This window comes from Phaseolus vulgaris, chromosome 1 (genome assembly GCF_000499845.2).
Source record: "Phaseolus vulgaris cultivar G19833 chromosome 1, P. vulgaris v2.0, whole genome shotgun sequence".
NCBI lineage: Eukaryota > Viridiplantae > Streptophyta > Magnoliopsida > Fabales > Fabaceae > Phaseolus > Phaseolus vulgaris.
This window is the reverse complement of record NC_023759.2, coordinates 35521364-35541577: the sequence shown is the minus strand read 5'-3', so window position 1 is coordinate 35541577 and position 20214 is coordinate 35521364. Positions and strand designations below refer to the sequence as shown.

General features: G+C 34.5%; 2 protein-coding genes across 3 annotated transcripts; one reads left to right on the top strand and one right to left on the bottom strand.

Annotated features, from left to right (window-relative positions):
- Positions 1–4768: 4768 nt before the first annotated feature.
- Positions 4769–11455, bottom strand: LOC137814005 (uncharacterized). Of its 2 annotated transcripts, none has more exons than XM_068616520.1 (14): positions 11335–11455; positions 11154–11255; positions 11016–11072; positions 10837–10898; positions 9797–9894; positions 9580–9631; positions 8909–9001; positions 8253–8363; positions 7855–8065; positions 7097–7542; positions 6711–6820; positions 6358–6416; positions 6087–6274; positions 4769–5163 (listed from the first exon to the last, which is right to left on the bottom strand). In XM_068616520.1, the coding sequence occupies exons 1-14, from the start codon at positions 11372–11374 to the stop codon at positions 4975–4977; spliced, it is 1818 nt and encodes a 605-aa protein (XP_068472621.1). In that variant the 5' UTR covers positions 11375–11455; the 3' UTR covers positions 4769–4974. The 2 variants fall into 2 exon arrangements, with proteins under 2 accessions (XP_068472621.1, XP_068472622.1); XM_068616521.1 differs by having other exon boundaries at positions 11016–11066.
- A 5409-nt stretch (positions 11456–16864) lies between these two features.
- LOC137815955 (uncharacterized) lies at positions 16865–18811 on the top strand. The gene has a single exon (XM_068619062.1). It carries the CDS (start codon positions 16865–16867, stop codon positions 18809–18811), a length of 1947 nt encoding a protein of 648 aa, XP_068475163.1.
- The last annotated feature ends 1403 nt before the right edge of the window (positions 18812–20214 follow it).

The window sequence follows — 20214 nt, the reverse complement described above, 5'->3', positions numbered from 1 at the left end:
AAAGAATAGAAAAAGGCTACAGTATATAATATAATATATAATGATTACTTGTTGCACTAAATCTGGAAAGAAGAAATAATGATCTTGAAAGTCGTGTATAAAGCACAGAGTACTGTCACAATATACGAGAAAAGCAAAAAATAAAGAATATATAAACAAAGAATAAAGAATACAAAACGGGCACAGTATAAAATAATATATAAAAATTTTAAATTTCTCAGAATCCAATAGTTTAATGTTCTTATAATGATTACTTGTTGCAACAAATATCTAAAAAATCTGCATTGGAAAAATAAATTAATATGTTGAAGGCAGTGTATAAAAAATTTATAGAGAACATCCACAGTTTAATTAATAATAATAATATATGATAATGATTACTTGTTGAAGTAAATATCTTAGAAATCTGAAATAGAAGAAGAAATGAAGATCTTGCAAATATCTAAGAAAGCTTCCTATCTAAGAAACTTTCATATCAACAAAACTGAAAAAAATAATAAGAAAACAGAGAACAAAGACTATGGAAGTAGTTGAATGCATCAAGTAAGCAAAAAAGAAATTCCCATCCCATAAGCATATAACATTCTTACCATAATCAATATAAACATCAATATGAAAGGGGGCAAAATCATAATGAACATCAATATGAAATTAAATGAACAATGGAATGAGAATAACAGGCAACAAACCTAGAAATTTTGAGCAGAGAAGCCTAGAAACAAAAAAAACAAAAAATGTCTTGGCATAAATATTAGAGTTTACCAAAAACTGTTGATGAACATCAATATGAAAATAAATATGAACATCAATAGAAATGAAATTAATCATGGAATGAGAATAGCACACAACAAACAATTAAATGGGATGAACATGAATATCAAATGCATCCAAAGAAGAGGTCAAAAATCATTACCTTTTACGATTAAACCCTCGAAAACCCTAGAAAGCAAAAAAGGAAAAAAAAAACTTCAATCGGTGACTGAATATATGGTGGATTTGGAAATATAACAAAATAAAAATTAAGCGTAAAATGAGTTATCTTTTAATATTCACCATAAAAATGAACCATGAAATGAGAAGAGGACGCAACAAACAATTAAATGGGATGAAGATGAATATCAAATGCATCCAAAAGAGGAGGTCAAAATCATTACCATTTACGTGCTCTATTAATCTTCACGTTTTCAACCCTAAAACCATATACTCAAAAACCAACGCCATTAACAATTAAACCCTTGAAAACCCTAGAATGTAAAAAAGGAAAAAAAATCTTCAATCGGTGACTGAATATACGGTGGATTTGGAAATATATCAAAATAAAAATTAAGCGTAAAAATGAGTTATCTTTTAATATTCACCATAAAAATGAACCATGGAGTAGAAGAGGACGCAACAAACAATTAAATGGGATGAAGATGAATATCAAATGCATCCAAAAGAAGAGGTCAAAATCATTACCATTTACGTGTTCTATTAATCTTCACGTTTTCAACCCTAAAACCATATACTCAAAAACCAACGCCATTAACAATTAAACCCTTGAAAACCCTAGAATGCAAAAAAGGAAAAAAAATCTTCAATCGGTGACTGAATATACGGTGGATTTGGAAATATATCAAAATAAAAATTAAGCGTAAAAATGAGTTATCTTTTAATATTCACCATAAAAATGAACCATGGAGTAGAAGAGGACGCAACAAACAATTAAATGGGATGAAGATGAATATCAAATGCATCCAAAAGAAGAGGTCAAAATCATTACCATTTACGTGTTCTATTAATCTTCACGTTTTCAACCCTAAACCCATATACTCAAAATCCAACAACACCATTAACAATTAAACCCTCGAAAACCCTAGAATGCAAAAAAGGAAAAAAAATCTTCAATCGGTGATTGAATATACGGTGGATTTGCATCAAAATAAAAATTAACCGTAAAAAGGAGATATCTTTTAATCAGAAAACCTTAAAAACACAACATAGATGTGATAATGAGATGAACAAACGATATAAAACATTACCTGGTCCATGGAGAATGAACAAAAGAAAATCGAACAAAAATGAAAAAGCATTCGATACAACAAAATTTATAATGAAAAAAAATCCTCATTACCATTTCAAATTTCAAAAGAAGGCGCCATTTCTGCAGATGGGTAATGGTGTTTTTAGGCAAAAGTACTTTCCAATAGAGCAACTCTGCAGTTACCGAAATGGTGAAAAGAGTAAAGGAAAAAAGGAGAGAAGGGGGCAAAAGATTAAGAGGAGTTTAGGGCTTCAGAGAAAAACAAGATGAGAGAGAAAAAAAAAAGTGTTAAAGAGAGAGAACCAAGAAAGCGAAATGATGGAGAATGGGAAACCAAACGGCAAAGTCAGTTTTAAAACGTGGCACGTGGCACGTTTTCGTTTGTCCAGGTGTGTTGTGTTGATTGGTGGAAGTTTTTCTACTTTTAGTATTAAATCTTTTTGGGTTTTTTTTCAAAATTTTGTGGAGAGGACACGTGTTTAAACTTACCTTGAGAAGATGCAATGTGGCTTGATGTGTGAACTTGGGATGGATTCCGATTTGGTGTGTGAACTTAATGGAGAAGATGCAATGTGGCTTGATGCAGAAGCAGAACTACAAAGTACTAGAAAAAACTCAGATACAAATGCCTATGTGTGAGTGGATCTATTCTTTACCTTTTTCGTTTAATTAACTAACGTAGGACTCGAGGTGCCGCTAGGAGGTTCAAGAAGAAACTATGGAGGTGAAGGGAGAAATTCTGCATTGTCCAAGTGGGACAGCTCAGAAATGCGGCTAATATGCACTTACTTCCAATCTCCTATTGAAGAAATCGGGTGTTTCTTTCTCCACTCCTATATTTTTCGAAATACCTGAACCCTTGATGGATGATTCTAGTGTTATGTAAACAAAATATACTTTCAAAATAAAAAAATATGCAAGAAAAAAAATCATTCTAAAATACTCTTTCTAAAATATATTTTTTAACTTCAAAAAAATTCGAACATAAAATATGTTCCGGAAAGGATAATTTAAAATATTATGAACTGCCTTTTTTGAAAACAAATTACGGACTATCTTTTTCAAAAACATAATAAATATACTCCTCCATTTTATTTCAGATTTATCATTTCCATAAATATTACAAATACCAAGGGATAAATAAAAATCGAGACTTACCTACAAATCACATTTCCCAAAACATCCCATTATCACCAAATTGTCATTGGAAACCGTAAACACATAAAGGGAAAGAATCTCATCGACTGCTCTCAATAGTGTGTCTGAAAATGCAATGAAGAAAGAAGGAGAGTGATATAAGCTGACTTTGAGATTTTTAAGAACTTTCAGGTTAATTTTGTAAATTCATATAAATATAGGGGTGCATAAAAAAATGTAAGAGTTTAAGAAGAAACATCTGTTATTGCTTCCTGCACCCGATTCCAGCGGAAAAGACAAAACTGTCTTTAAAAATAATTTCCGAAATATGTGCTTTGGATTTTTTTTTACGGAACGAAATTTTATATTACGGATTTTTTTATCCAGAATGGGTTTTTCATTTTTTTTTCCAGAAACACAATAATTTTTTTTCTGGATTTTTTTTCTGAAATGTATTATTTTTCAATTCTGGATTTTTTGTCCAAAATAGAATTTTAAATTTTGTTTCTGGATTTTTATTTCCAAAACTCAATAATCACTTCCAGATTTATTTTTCCTGAATATATTATTTTCAATTTCAGATTTTTATTTTCGGAATTAAGGGCATTTTTGGAAATTAAAAAAATATGTTGGGTGCAGGTTAAAAATGATTGGGTGTAGAAAGCATTTGCCTTGAACTTATTATGACATGGACAGTACAGACTACTGGATGATGGCAATTTCATTTTGTGCCCGCATGCTTTCTTCTTGCAACTCCATAAAACACATGAAATGATAATTTTACCCTTTTTTCATCTTTTTTATTGACACCCTTTTCCATCTTTTTCAGATTCATACATTTTGAATTCTAGAATTCAAAACATAAATTATATTTCAAATTTTATAGTTCAAAATGTATTTTTCAACCCAGAAAATACATTACGAACTTTACAATTGAGAGAAGACATTGAATTATACAATTTGAAATTGAAAAAAAAAATCCTATATCTTTTGCTTAAGGGTAATTTTGGAATTGAAAATTTTATGGTGGTGCATAAAGAAATTGCCCGGACTGATAAATAACAAATTTTATTTCGACCCATGTTTTTTTATAATTTGTTCATAATTAAAAGACAAATAAAAGAAAAAATCAAATGAAATTAGTAATATAATAAACGAATAAATTATGAAATTATAAAAGAAATATAGATTGCTATAAGAATAAGGTAACATAATACCAAAGAAAACTGAGCTTTGGTTTAAATTCAAAAAACGATTACAATTTTATCCGAGTAAACGAATGGGAAAATAACATCCCAAATAAAAATAAAAAGTAAAAGCTTAAATCATCCCATAATTTAGCATATTTATTATTTTTCTCCCCTCACAATTTTAATTCCATATTTAGTCTTTCAATTTGATGAAGTTAAACAATTTTAGTCCATTGTTAATATATAATTAAATTATTCACATTAATGTATCCATTAGAATAACAAAAAATTATTATTAATTTTTTAGATGGATAAGTAATTGGTATTATTATCATTAACACAATACCTATTATCAATTAGATATTTATTAAAAGTGAACTAAAATTGTTTCATTTTAAGAAACCTGAAATACGAGATCTGCAAAATAGAATAAAAAAAGTATATTTAAAGCAAAAGGTGTAAAAATGGTCTAACTGTGCATGACAATAATTCCTTTGCAATTCCTAACCTTAACTCAACTACATGTGTTAAACCTAATGATATTTATGAGTGAAAGGGAAAGGTCTAAAATTGAGAGATTGTTATATACAAAACAAAAGATGGATGAGGGAGCATGTGAAAACCTTATAAGGACTCAGCAAACTGGGGGGCGTCCAAGTCAAGTTCTTGTCTCATCACACAGTTCATAAACCAATCACAACTAAAAGTCCGGATCCCTTTCTTTGCAGCTTCCATTGCTTCTTCCGTGTCTTCTTCGCTCGTCACAAAGATTGTTGTTGATGTTTCGTTTACTTTCTCCACTCTACTAATTACCTATTACAAATTTAAGTCAAATTTCATCACAACCCAACTCCACAATAACAGAAGGTAAATACATATATTGTGTGAATAACATTATGCATTATGAAATGAAAATTTTATAAATGGGCACACACATTTTATAGTGGATGTATTATGTTTGGATAAATACCTGAAGTCCATATGTTAAATAAATAGAATGTAGACCAAGGTTCACTTTTGTGGTTAAACTACGTAATTAATCAACCAACAGTACAAAGCTTTCGATCCATGAACTATGTTGACCTTTCCACAGAGGTTTTGTAGGCTTTATACATGTTTTCGAAAAATGTTGAACTAATATTTCAAACGGAAAATATTTCCAAATATAGAAGCAACTCTTACTAGGGTAGCTTCGCATAGAGTGAGAATTTTATACTAATTTTCACTACAGATGCACTATTGAAATAAAGATTATCCAAACATAATCACTTCATTCCAAACTCAGTTTAAATCAAATTAATTACGCTAAATTGAAAACTTCCAAAAATCAATTATGTAAATGCTAACTCAAGTAATAGATAATCAAACACAGGGTAGAAAGAACTACAAGAAAATATAAATATATACTGAGACATGACCTCCATTAAGAAACTTGGAAGCTAGTTTCTGAAACTAAGTTTACTGAATTTATTTTATCAAGAAGCTTTTTTGAAAATAGCGAAGGTGGACCACAAAAATAAGCGGAAAATATTCTCTACAGTTGCCTCTAAATTAGAAACCTGAAGTATAACGTATAAGATAGACATTTTTAAAAGCATGGATACCATGTGACCATAATTTCTTGTGTTTAGATGTTTCGTGCTTTAAACATGTCGAAATGATAGGAAATAACATATGCAGCACTGTTTAAGGTCTGCTTAAATTTAAGTTTCAGTAAAAAAAATAATCAGACTTACATTACCACCTGCGGACATGACAATTGCAGACAATATTTTAGCGGGAGTTTGAACATGAGCTGCAATACATATGTTATAACCCTTGAACAAAGTGCGAGGGCTAGCTTTTGCCCGTAAAACTGCACTTTTTAAATCATATTTGTACTTCAGCGGATAATCCGGATCGTTCAGTATGTGAGGCAGTTCATCTGCAGACTCAGTTTTAAAAATTAGTGTATGCTATATGAATAATAATAATTGGATATAGACAAAAAAGTTTGTTCCAGTTTACCAACAAATTTGCCTTCACGAAAACTTTCTTTTAACCAACTTGATGAGATCACCCAAGCACTGTATGGTCAACAATAACTCCTTGTTATAAATAATCATCATGAGTAATACATAGAAAAATGTAGTAGACATATATTGATAAATAATATGAACAACTTCATAAGAATCAGACTATAAAAACATCTTCGACACGTTTAGATTTGATTAATTTTTACGCTATACCATTTTTTCAATAGCTCAATTTTATCCGTAAATCAAGATGCCAACTAGCTTCGTATTAAAACTATATTTCAACTTAAAAGTTCAGTATGACACTAAGCAAGTTAGCATTTGAAAATAATTTTCTGAACCTACCCTGAACAAAGCGCAGTACAGAAATTCAGAGTTTTTCTCACTTTTCCTGTGACAACGTGTGTGGTCATACTTCCACAAGTGGATATAGTTCCACCAAGGTCTTCAATCACCTATACATAGAACAAATGTCTAACGGTGTTAACTTAAAAATAATATTTAGAACTCATTGTTTTAGTTAATTTCCAGGTTCTATGCTGTTACAAGAAAAAATTAGAAAGCTTAAAATTAGAGCCTTTTTTTCCTGCCAGCAGCTAAAAATCGATCGTGGAAAAAAGAATGGCAATACAGTCGAAAGGAAGAGCCCAGGTCTCTCAAGGACAGTTTAAAAAAATGTTACTCGTCAATTTATCAAAACATCTATAAAATGCTTGGGTAATTAGACATACCTTTGTAAGCTGTGTTTTCTTAGCATCATCAGCAATATTCATCAACATAATTCTAAAGCTTTGTTTAGTAGACGGCGGTTCTATGTTGATAGGAGCTTCTAAATGTAAATTATTCTCGATACATTTTCCAGAACCTTTTGTAATCAAAGGATCATGAAGGACTTCTACAAAACAGGGATTGGCCTCATCAGTCTCTAAGATAAAACCGCAGCTAGAACCTGATTGATTGTCAACCAGCTGGCTCCCCTTCACTCTTTTTGACTTCAATGAGGATAAAGAGGCTTCCCAGGTCCTCTTTGCACCTTTTGTAGATTGAGAACAATAATTCACATTAGCATCATTTCCATCCTGTAAACTTTCTGCACCAGTGGCCTGTATATCATCATTTATTCGGGCAAAAGGAGCAATACTACCACAACATTGCTTAGGATTATGACTGTCAAATCCTGTTCATAGAGTAAGAGGTTAGTTACAACATAAAATACATAAAAACATCAAATAGCCCCTACATAAGATATTATGTTTACTACCTTTTTTTGCACACTAAAAGGATATCATTTAAATTATAAATTATATATTCACATTTGGAAATATGGGAGATATTGATTGATGCACTACCACTGAGTGTCATATTCTGTTGAAGATTCATCTTTCACCAAAGCTTTATGGTGACTTTTACCTGATGTTGTTCGACGGGAACATTTATCTAGAAAATTCAAATCTACGTGTAACTTTCTCAAAAAACTCCCGCTGCTCACCTTCAGCAATGGCAGGTGTAGAGGAATTCTGATGAAACTGTGAAGGGAGACAGTTCGTAGTGTTAGCATCATCGGCTAAGAATTCTTTCATTACGTGGCAAACCATGAGAGTTGAACCACCAAGAAAGCATAATGATTTCTGAATATCAGCTTTCACAGGTAACCTGCGGGCCCTTCCTTTGGTACCCACCTGTGCTATTTCTACAAAACCCTGTAGTTGTAATTCAAAAGGGGAAGCATCATAACATCAGAGAACTAAGGGAGCATCTTTTACAGGACCACTAGCATGATCACATATGAATCAAGTATAGAAATGAAATATCAACCATTTATACAATAAACCAGAAATTACTCTATGATCTGCTCAAGCTTCCAGGGAAGTTTCATTTCTAAATTACCTGTTTAAGCCAAAATCCTTCTGATTCTTTGTCTCCCCAGCATAAAATAGAACGAATGCCAACACTTTGAAGTCTTTTTCGTAGCTCTAGAACCAATAAATGACCAAAACCCTGCAGGATATTAACCAATGATTAATTAAGATAGAAACCTTATTTGAACCCATATTACCACGAGCACAAAACCATGTAAACAAATAGACAACAGATGACACAAGAAAGAGAATTACGAAAAGGCTTATCATGCCATATAAGTTGCCACATATCAATATAATTATACACATAAATGAGAAGAAACAACATCCAAATACAGCATGTCATTTGACTCTCTTAAAAAAATGACCTTGGCTTAACAATAAAATTCAGGTAACTTCCAAAACAACTGAGACCTAGAAACTAGATGACCGTGTAAATTTTCACTATTTAATGCAATTATCTACTGAAAATTATTGTAAGATAAAAAGGAGAAAAACAAACAAATTACAATAGGAGCTAAACCAGAAGCTTTATTTAGTCTTGTAATCAAAACGATATGAATGTTCCTGTGATTAACCATTGCAAGTTTATTACTTGAAGCTGACTCCAAATGAGACATTTTCAGAAGGGAGGAAACGCTTATTACTGAAATAAAGAAGAAAAATGTAAAATGTAGGAAAGACCTTTCGTTGATGGATTGCAGTGACAGCTGCAAGTGGGACCTCGGCATATTCTGTATCTGCAGGGATGATTTGGTATGTAATTGCTGCTATAACCTGCCAAACATAGTTTAATCATAATTTAAGATGTAATAAATTAATAATACATAACTACTATACTTCTCTAATTTCCACTGCTAAGCTTCGTTATATAGCTCACATTAGAAGATGGTAAGAAACATTTTTTTTCGTTTAATTTCTAAGCCTGGTGGTTTCTAAGATGAAAAGGGAGAATTATTGGCAAAGATCTCAGGCAATCATTGAGACAGTGTCAACTTGTTTGTAGAACACTCCATGGTTAAACATATTCTGCGATTTGATTACCAATCCAAAAGACTCCACTGAATCTCATAGCTAAAATTGTCAAGTTTTCTCTTTAAGAAATATAGACACACCCTGTTATATGTTGTACTCAAAAGTACAGCATCTCAGGGCTAAGTTTGTTACATTACGCTCACTTTTTAAGAAATTGATACGTGTTTACTATAATGTGTAAACAGTAAACATACAAGAACAAATTTCCATAATTTTAATTTAATAGGATAGGATAGTGTGGCATGTAGGCTTAGAAATATAACACTGATAGAAAACGTGTTCCAATTTGTGACTTAGTTATCTAGCAAATATACATTTACCTTTCCTGAATTTCCAACACAAGTGGATTTTACCAGTAGGGTTCGATATTTCCTGCAAGACAAAACCTACTGTAAAACCAGATAAAACAATTTCACACAAAAAAAAACTGTGAATAAATATTGTGTTCAAATCATCACAGTAAATAAACTAGTAGCAAGACAACCATGGAAGCATTATGAACATGCAAGCGAAAGAAGGAGAATAAGAAGTTAATACCCATTAGTCACACATCTCTCAAGAAACTTGGATTGTTTTCCGGTATTTGCAGCATAATTCATTCCAGGTAGCTCCGTCTTGTACATTTGTAATACTTCCTGCAAACCCATTTACAGGCACATTTCAGATAGGCAAAATGGGAAGGTTAATTTGTTACACTAAATTTAAATATTTTTAAAAGTATTCAGAAAAGTGAATGAATCGTGCTATTGCATTTGAAATAACTTACCACTTATTTATAGCGTGTTTGTCATGTCAGTTTTGGTGGGAAAAAATAACATTCTTTTAGTAATTATGGTAGTCAGCCTGATTTTGAAGGTATCTAATGAACATAATTTCATTCAAACTTTTTAGTTTTAATAATAGATTCTTTTGGCCTTAACTATTGTGTTTTAGTCGCAGTAGCATTTACCATTATGACTGGGCTAAATCACGCAAAAATTCAAGTTGTTGTTTCTTTAAATTAAAACAAGAAACAAAATCCAAGTTAAAGAATTAAAGAATTAAATCTACAACATCTTCTAAACAAAATTGAAGGCAAATTTTCTAAAAGTGTATTCTCTTGAATTTCTGAAATTAAAAATTTCATGTTAAATGCACCAAAAAATAAGCAAATCGTTGGGTTTAATTATAATGAATAAATGATCCGAACAAAGTTTGAAAACAAAACATTTTGAAGAAAAAAGAGAATGATATCTCGAACTGATCGGGAAAAGAATATATATACTTGATAATTTGAAGTAAATAAACATTTGATAATTGTAAAACAATATCTTAAAGACAAATTATGAATTTGATTTTATGTAAGGAAAAGAGAATTATAAAAAAGAAGTCAGATGGGGATGGTTTTTGGATCGTGCACAACATACCCTAAACCTAGTTTTATTTCTTGCCCCGTACAATATGAATTTGTATTATACAAAATCATCATTACAACAAAGAGTGGACCCAAGTCCCAATAAGTCATGCACAACACTCTCCAATTGTAACTAATCACCCAATTGGACCCTAAATAGGTGTGGAGAGCTAGAGTGTGTTACCTGAAGGTAGGCTTTAGTAACAGAATCAGCATCTTTAGGATTAACCAGCACGAACTCATGCTCTACGAAATTATAAACCAAATAGAAAACACTAAAACATGTTAACGATTATTTACGAGTTACTATTAATTACGCAAGATTAATGTAAAAACGAATCACGCATAAATATAGCATTGTACCTTTATGACCAATTCTAAAATCCTCAGAAGCGTTCTCGTGGTTTTCAACAACTGCAGCTTAAAGGAGCATTAGTGAAAACGGTTAATCAAATCGAACAAACTCAAACGGCATTGCGTTTCATATTATTTGAGCAGTACCTGACACTTTGATCTTTCCGCTTCGGGGAAGCGAAATTACGACGGCGTTTGAATCGGAGGTACAGGTGAAACGAGTGGCTTCGACAGCAACCTCGCAGTTACCTGCGCAATGGAAAGGTGAGAATCGAAGTTAGGAATGAGCATTGAGTCAGGTTGTGAATTCTAGGGTTTGAAGAATCACCGATGGAGATTGGAGAAGAAGGTTTTCGTTTTGGCGCCATGCTCTCTTTCTGTTTCTGTGTTTTGGTTTGGATTCGAAGAAATTCAAGAAAGAGCTGAGTGCCTTTTATAGTCGAAGATGGAGGGACTGTGCGCGCCCGATAACATGGTCAAATTGTAGGGTATTTTTGTCAATAAAAAACTTCAAGAAAATTTTAGTGGGATTTTTAAATTATTTGCTTTTTCTAGAAACTAGTATTTGTATTTGAAAAATAGTTTTTTTTTTACACTGCTCCACCCTACATTCACTAAATATTAATATTTTAATTTTTTTAATTTTTAACATTTTATTTTACCTATATTTTTATTAAGGAAATGTTTTTATTTAAAAAAAAATACAAATATTATTAATATTTTATTGTAGTCGTAAAGGAGAAAAAGGATGTCAAAATATTATGATTCATTTGTGTTTGTGTATGACACGGAAAGCGGAGAGCGTATTAATCATTTTTTTCACCTACTATTAGTTGAAAATTGTATTAACAAAAAGGAAAAATGATGAAATTTAAGATGTTTTTTAAAATATTTAGCATGAAAAATGATTATTCAACAACTCTGGCTAAATAATTTTGATAAGTAACAAAATACATTGAATTTTTATAAAAATAGGATAATTTATGTTTTTCTTTTTTCTAAATAATATTATTTTTTAAAAAATTATAGATATAGAAAAATCATAACAACGTGTCATGATTTTAATATAAAAAAATAAAGTTATATCAACTTCAGTATAACAAGTTTAAACTCATGTCAAAAATGGTATCACATTAATAATATTTATTAATATTCATAATTTTTTTCAAAAACAACTTCAATAAAAAGGAGAAAATTGCTCCATTTTTATATAGAAAAAATAAAAATACATAGCATTAGATACTGAACACCAACATATTAAATATATATATATATATATAAAACATTAAAAAAAAGTATATATAAAAACTGAAGTTGGTGTGCAGCTTATTTTCATGAAAAAAAAAGTTTAAAACATTCATGTTGCATCTTCCTTTTTATTTGATAGGATAATTGATTTAAACTTTTCTAAAATACACTATATTCTTATGGAAGGTTTGCAAACTTCTTTTATTAGTTGTGATATATTTATCTATATTATTATTAAATAATTCATTAAAACTGCTTATTAGCATAACATATGTAGGCATGAAAAAAATCGTATACCATGCATTTCATTCAAAATAAATAATCACTAGTATATAACCTTTTTCATGTTTTCTATCTTTTGTACTCAACATCAAATATTTTAATAAAGTCTTGCAATAAATTCTAAAGAAAGCTAATTAAACAATTAAGTTTTTTTTAAAAAAAAGCTTAAAATGAAATTCTTTTAAAAATAAATTGATTAAAATATTTCGAATAGCAAAACAAACACATTAAAAATCAGTTACACAATAGAATTCAACAAAATCAATCAATTAAACTATTTTTTTATAAGGAGATTAATATGTTAAAATTTATTCTGATCAATAAGATTTAAATAACATTGTGCAAAAATTAAAGGGAAAGGAATAGAAAAATCACACATTATAGTTTTGTGTTCACTCTTTCACAAAAATAATGTATTTAGATTCTCAAATACATCAGGTAAGATTTCACTATATCAAGTCTTTTACAACATATAAATACTTCAAGAAGACCACTCTTGAACCTACAAAAGTGTTATATCCAACAAATAATCCCCGGTTACACTACTACAATTGGCAACCCTATCCAATTACAATCTAACACTACTGAAATATAAGGACAATCACAATTTAATCACTACAAAAAAATAACAAGGTTCAAAGATTTAGGATATCTCCCTTAACCAATAATGTATGATCCAAGTAACTCCAAATAAATGCTCCAAGAAAATAGTTTTTTCACACAAAATAATAACTCTCTAAAAAGGTTGAAGTATTCTACAAAATCATATTTCAAACGTTCTATCTGAATGATCAGAAAAATAGAGTTATATAAAATTTGTTGTGTGAGTTTTAATGGATTAAAAGTTTATTTTAATATGTTGATTTCCTTAGAGTGAAAACAATTAATTAATTCACATTTTCAATATGTTAAAACTTAACTGACAAACAACCTTCCGAAAATACAAGAATTTTTATTTTTAATCTATTAAAACCTAGTTCTAACATATTAAAAACACCTTTTTAGAACCACTTGAAGTTTCAAGTAATTTCAACAGTTTGACTCGATAAAAGAATCAATTCAAACATTCATTTCAATCTTTTAGGACCTCAATTAAGAATATTGTAACATATTAAATCATCATTTTAATCCATTGAAAATATACCACTACCAACAATGAGTTCTAACTAGATTAAAGAAACATCATTTTGTACTTTAATTGACTAAACAACTTGTTAAGAGGAGTAGAGACCCATACAAAATAAATAGACTCACACACACACTAAATATACTAGGTCTTCTTTCTTAAAGTCTTCATTCAAGGAAATGATTCATCAAATACTTTAGTTACAGCTGCTTCTACATACCTCACCTCAAAAAAGTTTTTGAAATTATTGTACAAGTGTCTAAGGTCAAGTCTATGCCCCATTTGTTTGGGAAATTTTTGAAACACTTGTAGCAATCCTTGCACATATAACATTTTATGCCAATGATTATAAAAGGATCAGTTTTGTCACATATAAACCAGTTTTTACCTTGTGTTCACCACTAATATTAGCTCATTTATTCTTTTAACCATATTCACATCTTCTTAATTTATGTTTCAACAAGAGCAAAACCCAAATGCGTGTATTAATCATTCAAATCTATACCACATAATCTATAACTGACCTTCATACTTATTTTTTAAATGAAATTCATCAACCAATAAAATTATCTACAAGCCTTTATAAATGTATTTTGTTTTACCTTACAAGCACATGTAAAAACTACTGAATCTTTGTAGTATCTTCAATTTAGCTTATTTACCCTAATCATACGAGGATTTTCTAAACATCAGTCTTTAAGCTTTGTAATATGTGGCCAAAGTTGTCTATATTGATTGATGAAATCACTATTGATTACCTCATTTGTAATTTGTTTGGCCCTTCAGACCCCTAACAAGGATATTCTAGTTGAATAATTAGCCTCGACTTTACCAATGATGTCTTTCAATGGCATGCAAAAATGTAGCCCTCATCTTGTTCATTAAGTCCTTGGCAACCCATGATGATTTAACACTTTTGTTGTCAAAAACTTAGTCATAAGTGTGTTTAGCGTTTAAAGTGTTACATTTGTATGTTTCAAACTCACCAACCTTGGTCATATAAATAAAAGTTGTCAACAAAATGCTTACATCTTGCCCTTATCCATTTTTGTCATTTTATTTCAAACCTTGTATCTTTTCCATTTATCATGTTATACTCCAATATATAATCTTTGAATTATTTGATAGAACAAAACTCCAAACTTAATTTTCACTAAAAAATTCAACAACTTTTCATCAAACCTCTTATATCTCTTACTATGAACATCTTCATCTAAATCTTTATTGTTAAACATCTTACTACTATACTCATCATCAATGTCTTTTTTCCGGTAATCTCTATGACATAAAAAAAAAAAAAGTCTACAACATTTTTTCCAATTGTGTTATGCCTATTTGACATTTTTTTCTACCTTCCTTATTTCCCTTTTTTTTCTTGTCATTGATAGCTCGAGCAAACCCGAAATGAAAATCTCTCTGCAATTCATTAAGGAAGGTACCATCGTAGGAGGGTACTTTGACATCTTCAGACTCAGAGGCATCAACAACAATTCAAACATTCATTGTTGGTCGAATTATTAAAATTATGATCAACCCTACTATTTTTATCATATATTAACCTTATTCTCACCCTTGCACTTCACAAATATTAACTTTAACCTTGCTAAAATCAGCATAATTAATCATCTACCGTGCTACACTGTCAAAGTCAATCTTCCTAAATTCAAAATTACCAACTATCCACCATAGTTTCATTGTTTATTAATATTATCCCAAATCTTTTTTAATAAGCCCAACAACTTAAAAATATTAATGATTTTCCATATCAACATTGTTCATTATCTCAACCTCATTATGTCAAACATATTTCATCATAGTGTTTATTTCAAAGTGACCATCATGATCCACTTTCGACATGAAATGCATATTTGCAGCAAAAGTCAATCCATATTTTATCTTAATAGTAAGTCTTAATCACCAACTACAATTTCATTTTAAATTAATGTAAAATATTGTAATCATAATCTTTTATTAAAAAACAATAATCCTTAACCCCAAATCATAAAAATCTTATTTTTGAAAAAAAATGGAAACTACATTATTACAAAAGTATTTTTTTTTTTATCAGCAAAGCAAAAGTAAATGGAACTACTACTTTTTTTTTTTAATAATTGAGTCACATAAATACATTTTTTATACACCATCAACATTGTTGCTATTTTCGTAAATATATATATATATATATATATATATATATATATATATATTGTACCGACCAGGTCATCGGGTATGATGACATGGATAAGAGAGAGGTAGGTAGTCAAGAAGTCAACACAGTCGACGTATGTAAGGGCGGCGTGCTCTACCACTGAGTAAGTCGGTTATCGCCGAGATGTGTCACCACCAAGATCATCGCCCATCGCCTAAAAAATCAACCCGCATGACGTAAGCATTTCACAAAGAGAGGGCCCACACGAGGGGTAACCCTAAGTTGGGCAGCGACGCTGTGGGTCCCTGTGTACAGAATAAGTGATCAAGTCAAAGGGGCGCGTGGTAATGCCCACGTGCTCATTGAAGGTATCCAGGGAAGGCTGCATGCATAACACGTGTCCAATTAGGGGATTCGAACGGAATGATGGCGCGATAAATGCAGCACTCAAGTTAGAGCCCAAGGGGCCATGAGGTTATACATTACACTCCAAGATAAGGGAAGTCCATGGGTCAGATACGCTAAGATCCTAAAGATAGCGGCGCAAGGACCTTCTCCAAGGAACCCTAGTTTTCACTTATATATAGGGCGCAAATAAGCCCTAGAGAGGTATGTTTTTCAGTTCACAGTTATACGAGTTTTAACCTAGTTTTCCCAGAGAGACATACAGAGCAAAACCCTAATTGTTCTTGACGGCACATTCGCTGAGAGCACAAGACAATTAGGGTAGCACAGTTTTAGCCATACAGTTTCAGTCATTGAGATAATCATACAGTTTCTAGTATTTGGTGTTTCTCGCTAGCTGACTTGATCGTCGGAGTGCAAACGGCCGCGAGGGCGCCCCTTTGTTCTTCTTTTTCCAGGTACTGACAGACGAAGCAAATGAAGGTGCCCTAACTCGTTAAGACAAGCCACACATAAAGACGACCCAGGTCAACCGGCCGGAACATCTGGCGCCCACCGTGGTGACGATATAAACATCGGTTCCACCACACAAGCTTTCAGTTCGAGATTTTCAGCACTCAGATAAGTTGAGAGGATCCCTGGAGAGCCATGGCCACCCGACCAGCACGCGGTAGGAGTGAAGAGATGACCCTACAGCAGCTCATGGGGATGGTGCACGGGCTACAAGACGCAGTGGCCGCCTCGAAAGTAGAACAGGAACGCATGCAGGCGGACCTCACAGCTTCTCAAGTAAGAAGCGAGGAACTCCACCGCACCAACGAGGAGTTACGTCATAGATGGCGGGGCAGAGACGAAACGGAGGCTACATCCCCACCCAGGGAGTTCACAACACCGTTTTCACAAGCAATCTTGGAGACAACAATTCCCAACACGTTCACAGGACCCAAAGCGACGTTCACAGGAACGGAGGACCCCGAAGCGCACCTCACGGCGTTCCACACACAGATGTTACTGGTAGGTGGATCGGACGCTGCTAAGTGCAAGCTTTTCATGAGCACCCTAACAGGGATGGCCATGGACTGGTTCATCAGCCTCCCAGAGGGCCACGTCACGTCCTTCGCCCAACTTTCGAAACTATTTAGAGAACAGTACCTAGCCAACAGAACTCCCGCCCCAGTCTCGTACGACCTTTTCGACGTCAAGCAGTTTCAAGGCGAAACCCTAAAGGAACACATAAGCCGCTTCGGGGCACAGGTGGTAAAAGTAGGTACCAAGGAGGAACCCATGATTGTGTACGCGTTCAAGAAGGGAGTGCGCCCCGGATCTTTCAGCAAGATGCTTAACCCCAGTCGCCCCAAAACTTTCGCTGAAATAAGGCGACAAGCGGTGGAACATATTGCCTCAGAAGGTGAAACGTATGAAAAATGTACAACCACTATGCCGGCGCGCCCCAAGGCACAGATACGCACGCAACCTGTTCGAGTTCACCAAGCCGTCACAGAAAGGAAACACTTCGACAGGAAACGCGTTTACGAGCCACGAAGGACTCAACCTAAGAGTCGAGTAGAGGAAGGGAGAGAAGCACGCAAACCGCCAAGACACAATTTCGTGATGGAACTCAAAGATCTGATTGCGATACCCAGCATAGCCGACAGGTTGAGGCCGCCGATTAAAGCTGACAAGGTATTAGGGCCTCGCAAGGAGTCGTGGTGCGAATTCCACGAAGCATTCGGACACCATATCAACAACTGTCTAGCACTTGGCTATCAGTTGGATGAGCTCGTGAAGAGTGGCTTCCTGAAGGATTACTTGATGGAGAAACAGGCGGGACGACCACCAGGCTCGCAAGCGGGGGGCAGTGAGGCACAACAGCACGAGGCGCCCGTCCTCGGTGAAATCCACACCATAGCTGGTGGGTTCTCGGGTGGCGGATGCACGGCGTCGCAGCGTAAGAAGTATGTGAGGTCCATAATGGCAGTAGAAGTTTTCGAGGACCATTCACCCGACGTGGACGTCACGTTCACTAGGGAGGACCTCAGGGATGTTGTGCCGCATGACAACGATCCCATTGTGATCTCGCTCATCACGGCAGGAAGAACGGTTTATCGGGTCTTAGTTGACCAAGGGAGCTCGGCAGACGTGATGTTCTGGCCAACCTTCGAAAGATTGCAACTATCCACAGATCAGTTGAGGCCATATGGAGGCTGCTTGTACGGTTTTGCGGGCGACCAAGTCGAAGTCAGAGGGTACATTGAGTTAAGGACAACGTTCACAGATGGGACCGCCTCGCGCACGGAGAAAATCAAATACCTTGTCGTGAACGCCCCTTCAGCATATAATATCCTATTGGGAAGACCAACACTCAATAGGATAGGAGCCGTACCCTCCACGAGGCACATGAAGGTCAAATTACCTTCAATGGAAGGAGTAATTGTCACCATCCTATCTGACCAAGAGGAGGCAAAGAGATGTTATGAAAACAGCCTCAAGAACAGGCGATCAGTATGCCACGTGACCACGACACCACCTCTTGGTGCGAAGGATGCACAAGAAAGCCGACGGGCCATGGAATGTGTGTCGACTTCACAGATCTAAATAAAGCCTGTCCAAAGGATTCCTATCCTTTGTCGAGTATAGACGCCCTAGTGGACAGCGCAGCAGGGTGTAAGTTGTTGAGTTTCCTAGACGCGTTCTCGGGGTACAATCAAATTAAGATGCACCCCATGGACGAGGAGAAAACTGCCTTAATGACAGAACAATCGTGCTATTGCTACAAAGTGATGCCTTTTGGGCTGAAGAACGCGGGAGCCACGTACCAGAGATTGATGGATAAAGTGCTCGCACCTATGCTTGGGAGAAACGTGCAAGCTTATGTTGACGATATGGTCGTAACATCCTTGGAAAAAAACCAACATATAGCCGACTTAGAGGAGCTGTTCGTTACGATAGCCAAATACAAGCTAAAGCTGAACCCCGAGAAGTGCATTTTCGGTGTGGAAGCGGGAAAATTCTTAGGTTTTCTCTTGACCGAAAGAGGAATCGAGGCAAACCCTGACAAGTGTGCGGCCATTTTGGCAATGAGGAGTCCTGCTACGGTGAAAGAAGTGCAGCAGCTCACGGATCGGATGGCCGCCCTGTCGCGATTCGTGTCTGCCAGTGGGGAGAGGGGTCACCCATATTTCCAGTGCTTGAAAAGGAACAATAGATTTGTCTGGACGAAAGAGTGCGAAGAGGTTTTCGTAAAACTCAAAGAATACTTGGCAAGCCTGCCGGTCCTGTGCAAACCCCAAGTAGGAGCGCCCCTCAGACTATACTTCGCCGTAACCGAGAAGGTGCTGAGTGCGGTCCTCGTCCAGGATCAAGATCAAATTCAGAAACCCGTTTATTTTGTCAGCAAGGTATTGCGGGGCCCAGAGGTGAGATATCAGGCTTTGGAGAAAGCAGCATTGGCAGTAGTGTTTTCGGCGAGGAGGTTGCGCCTCTACTTCCAGAGTTTTACAGTGTTGGTGATGACCGACTTACCTATCCAGAAGGTCCTGAAGAAACCAGATGTGGCTGGAAGAATGGTAAAATGGGCGGTAGAGTTGTCGGAGTTCGACATCAAGTATGAGCCCCGGGGACCGATCAAGGGTCAAATCTTCGCTGACTTCGTGGTCGAATTATCTTCTGAAACAGTGCAAAGCGCCGGGGATGGTTTTCGTTGGGTACTCTCAGTGGACGGATCCTCTAACCAGTTAGGCAGTGGGGCCGGGATAATTTTGGAAGGACCCAACGGCGTGTTGATAGAACAATCCCTAAAATTCGCCTTTAAAGCCAGCAACAACCAAGCGGAATACGAGGCTCTGATCGCTGGCGTTTTGTTGGCAAAGGAGATGGGAGCAAGGGTGCTGTTGGCCAAAAGCGATTCATTGCTAATCACAGGCCAAGTGACCGGCGAGTTCCAGGCTAAAGATCCGCAGATGGCAGCTTATCTGGAGTATGTGCAGGAGTTGAGGAAG

What these genes read in the sequence shown, in the direction of transcription:
- LOC137815955 (XM_068619062.1), top strand. Translation starts at nt 16,865, where the DNA reads ATGGCCACCCGACCAGCACGCGGTAGGAGTGAAGAGATGACCCTACAG.
- LOC137814005 (XM_068616520.1), bottom strand. Translation starts at nt 11,374, where the DNA reads ATGGCGCCAAAACGAAAACCTTCTTCTCCAATCTCCATCG. An exon ending in CGGAAAGATCAAAGTGTCAG is followed by an intron (nt 11,073 to 11,153) that starts GTACTGCTCAAA and finishes TGCTCCTTTAAG; the next exon opens with CTGCAGTTGTTGAAAACCAC. An exon ending in TGTACTGCGCTTTGTTCAGG is followed by an intron (nt 6,417 to 6,710) that starts GTAGGTTCAGAA and finishes TTGACCATACAG; the next exon opens with TGCTTGGGTGATCTCATCAA.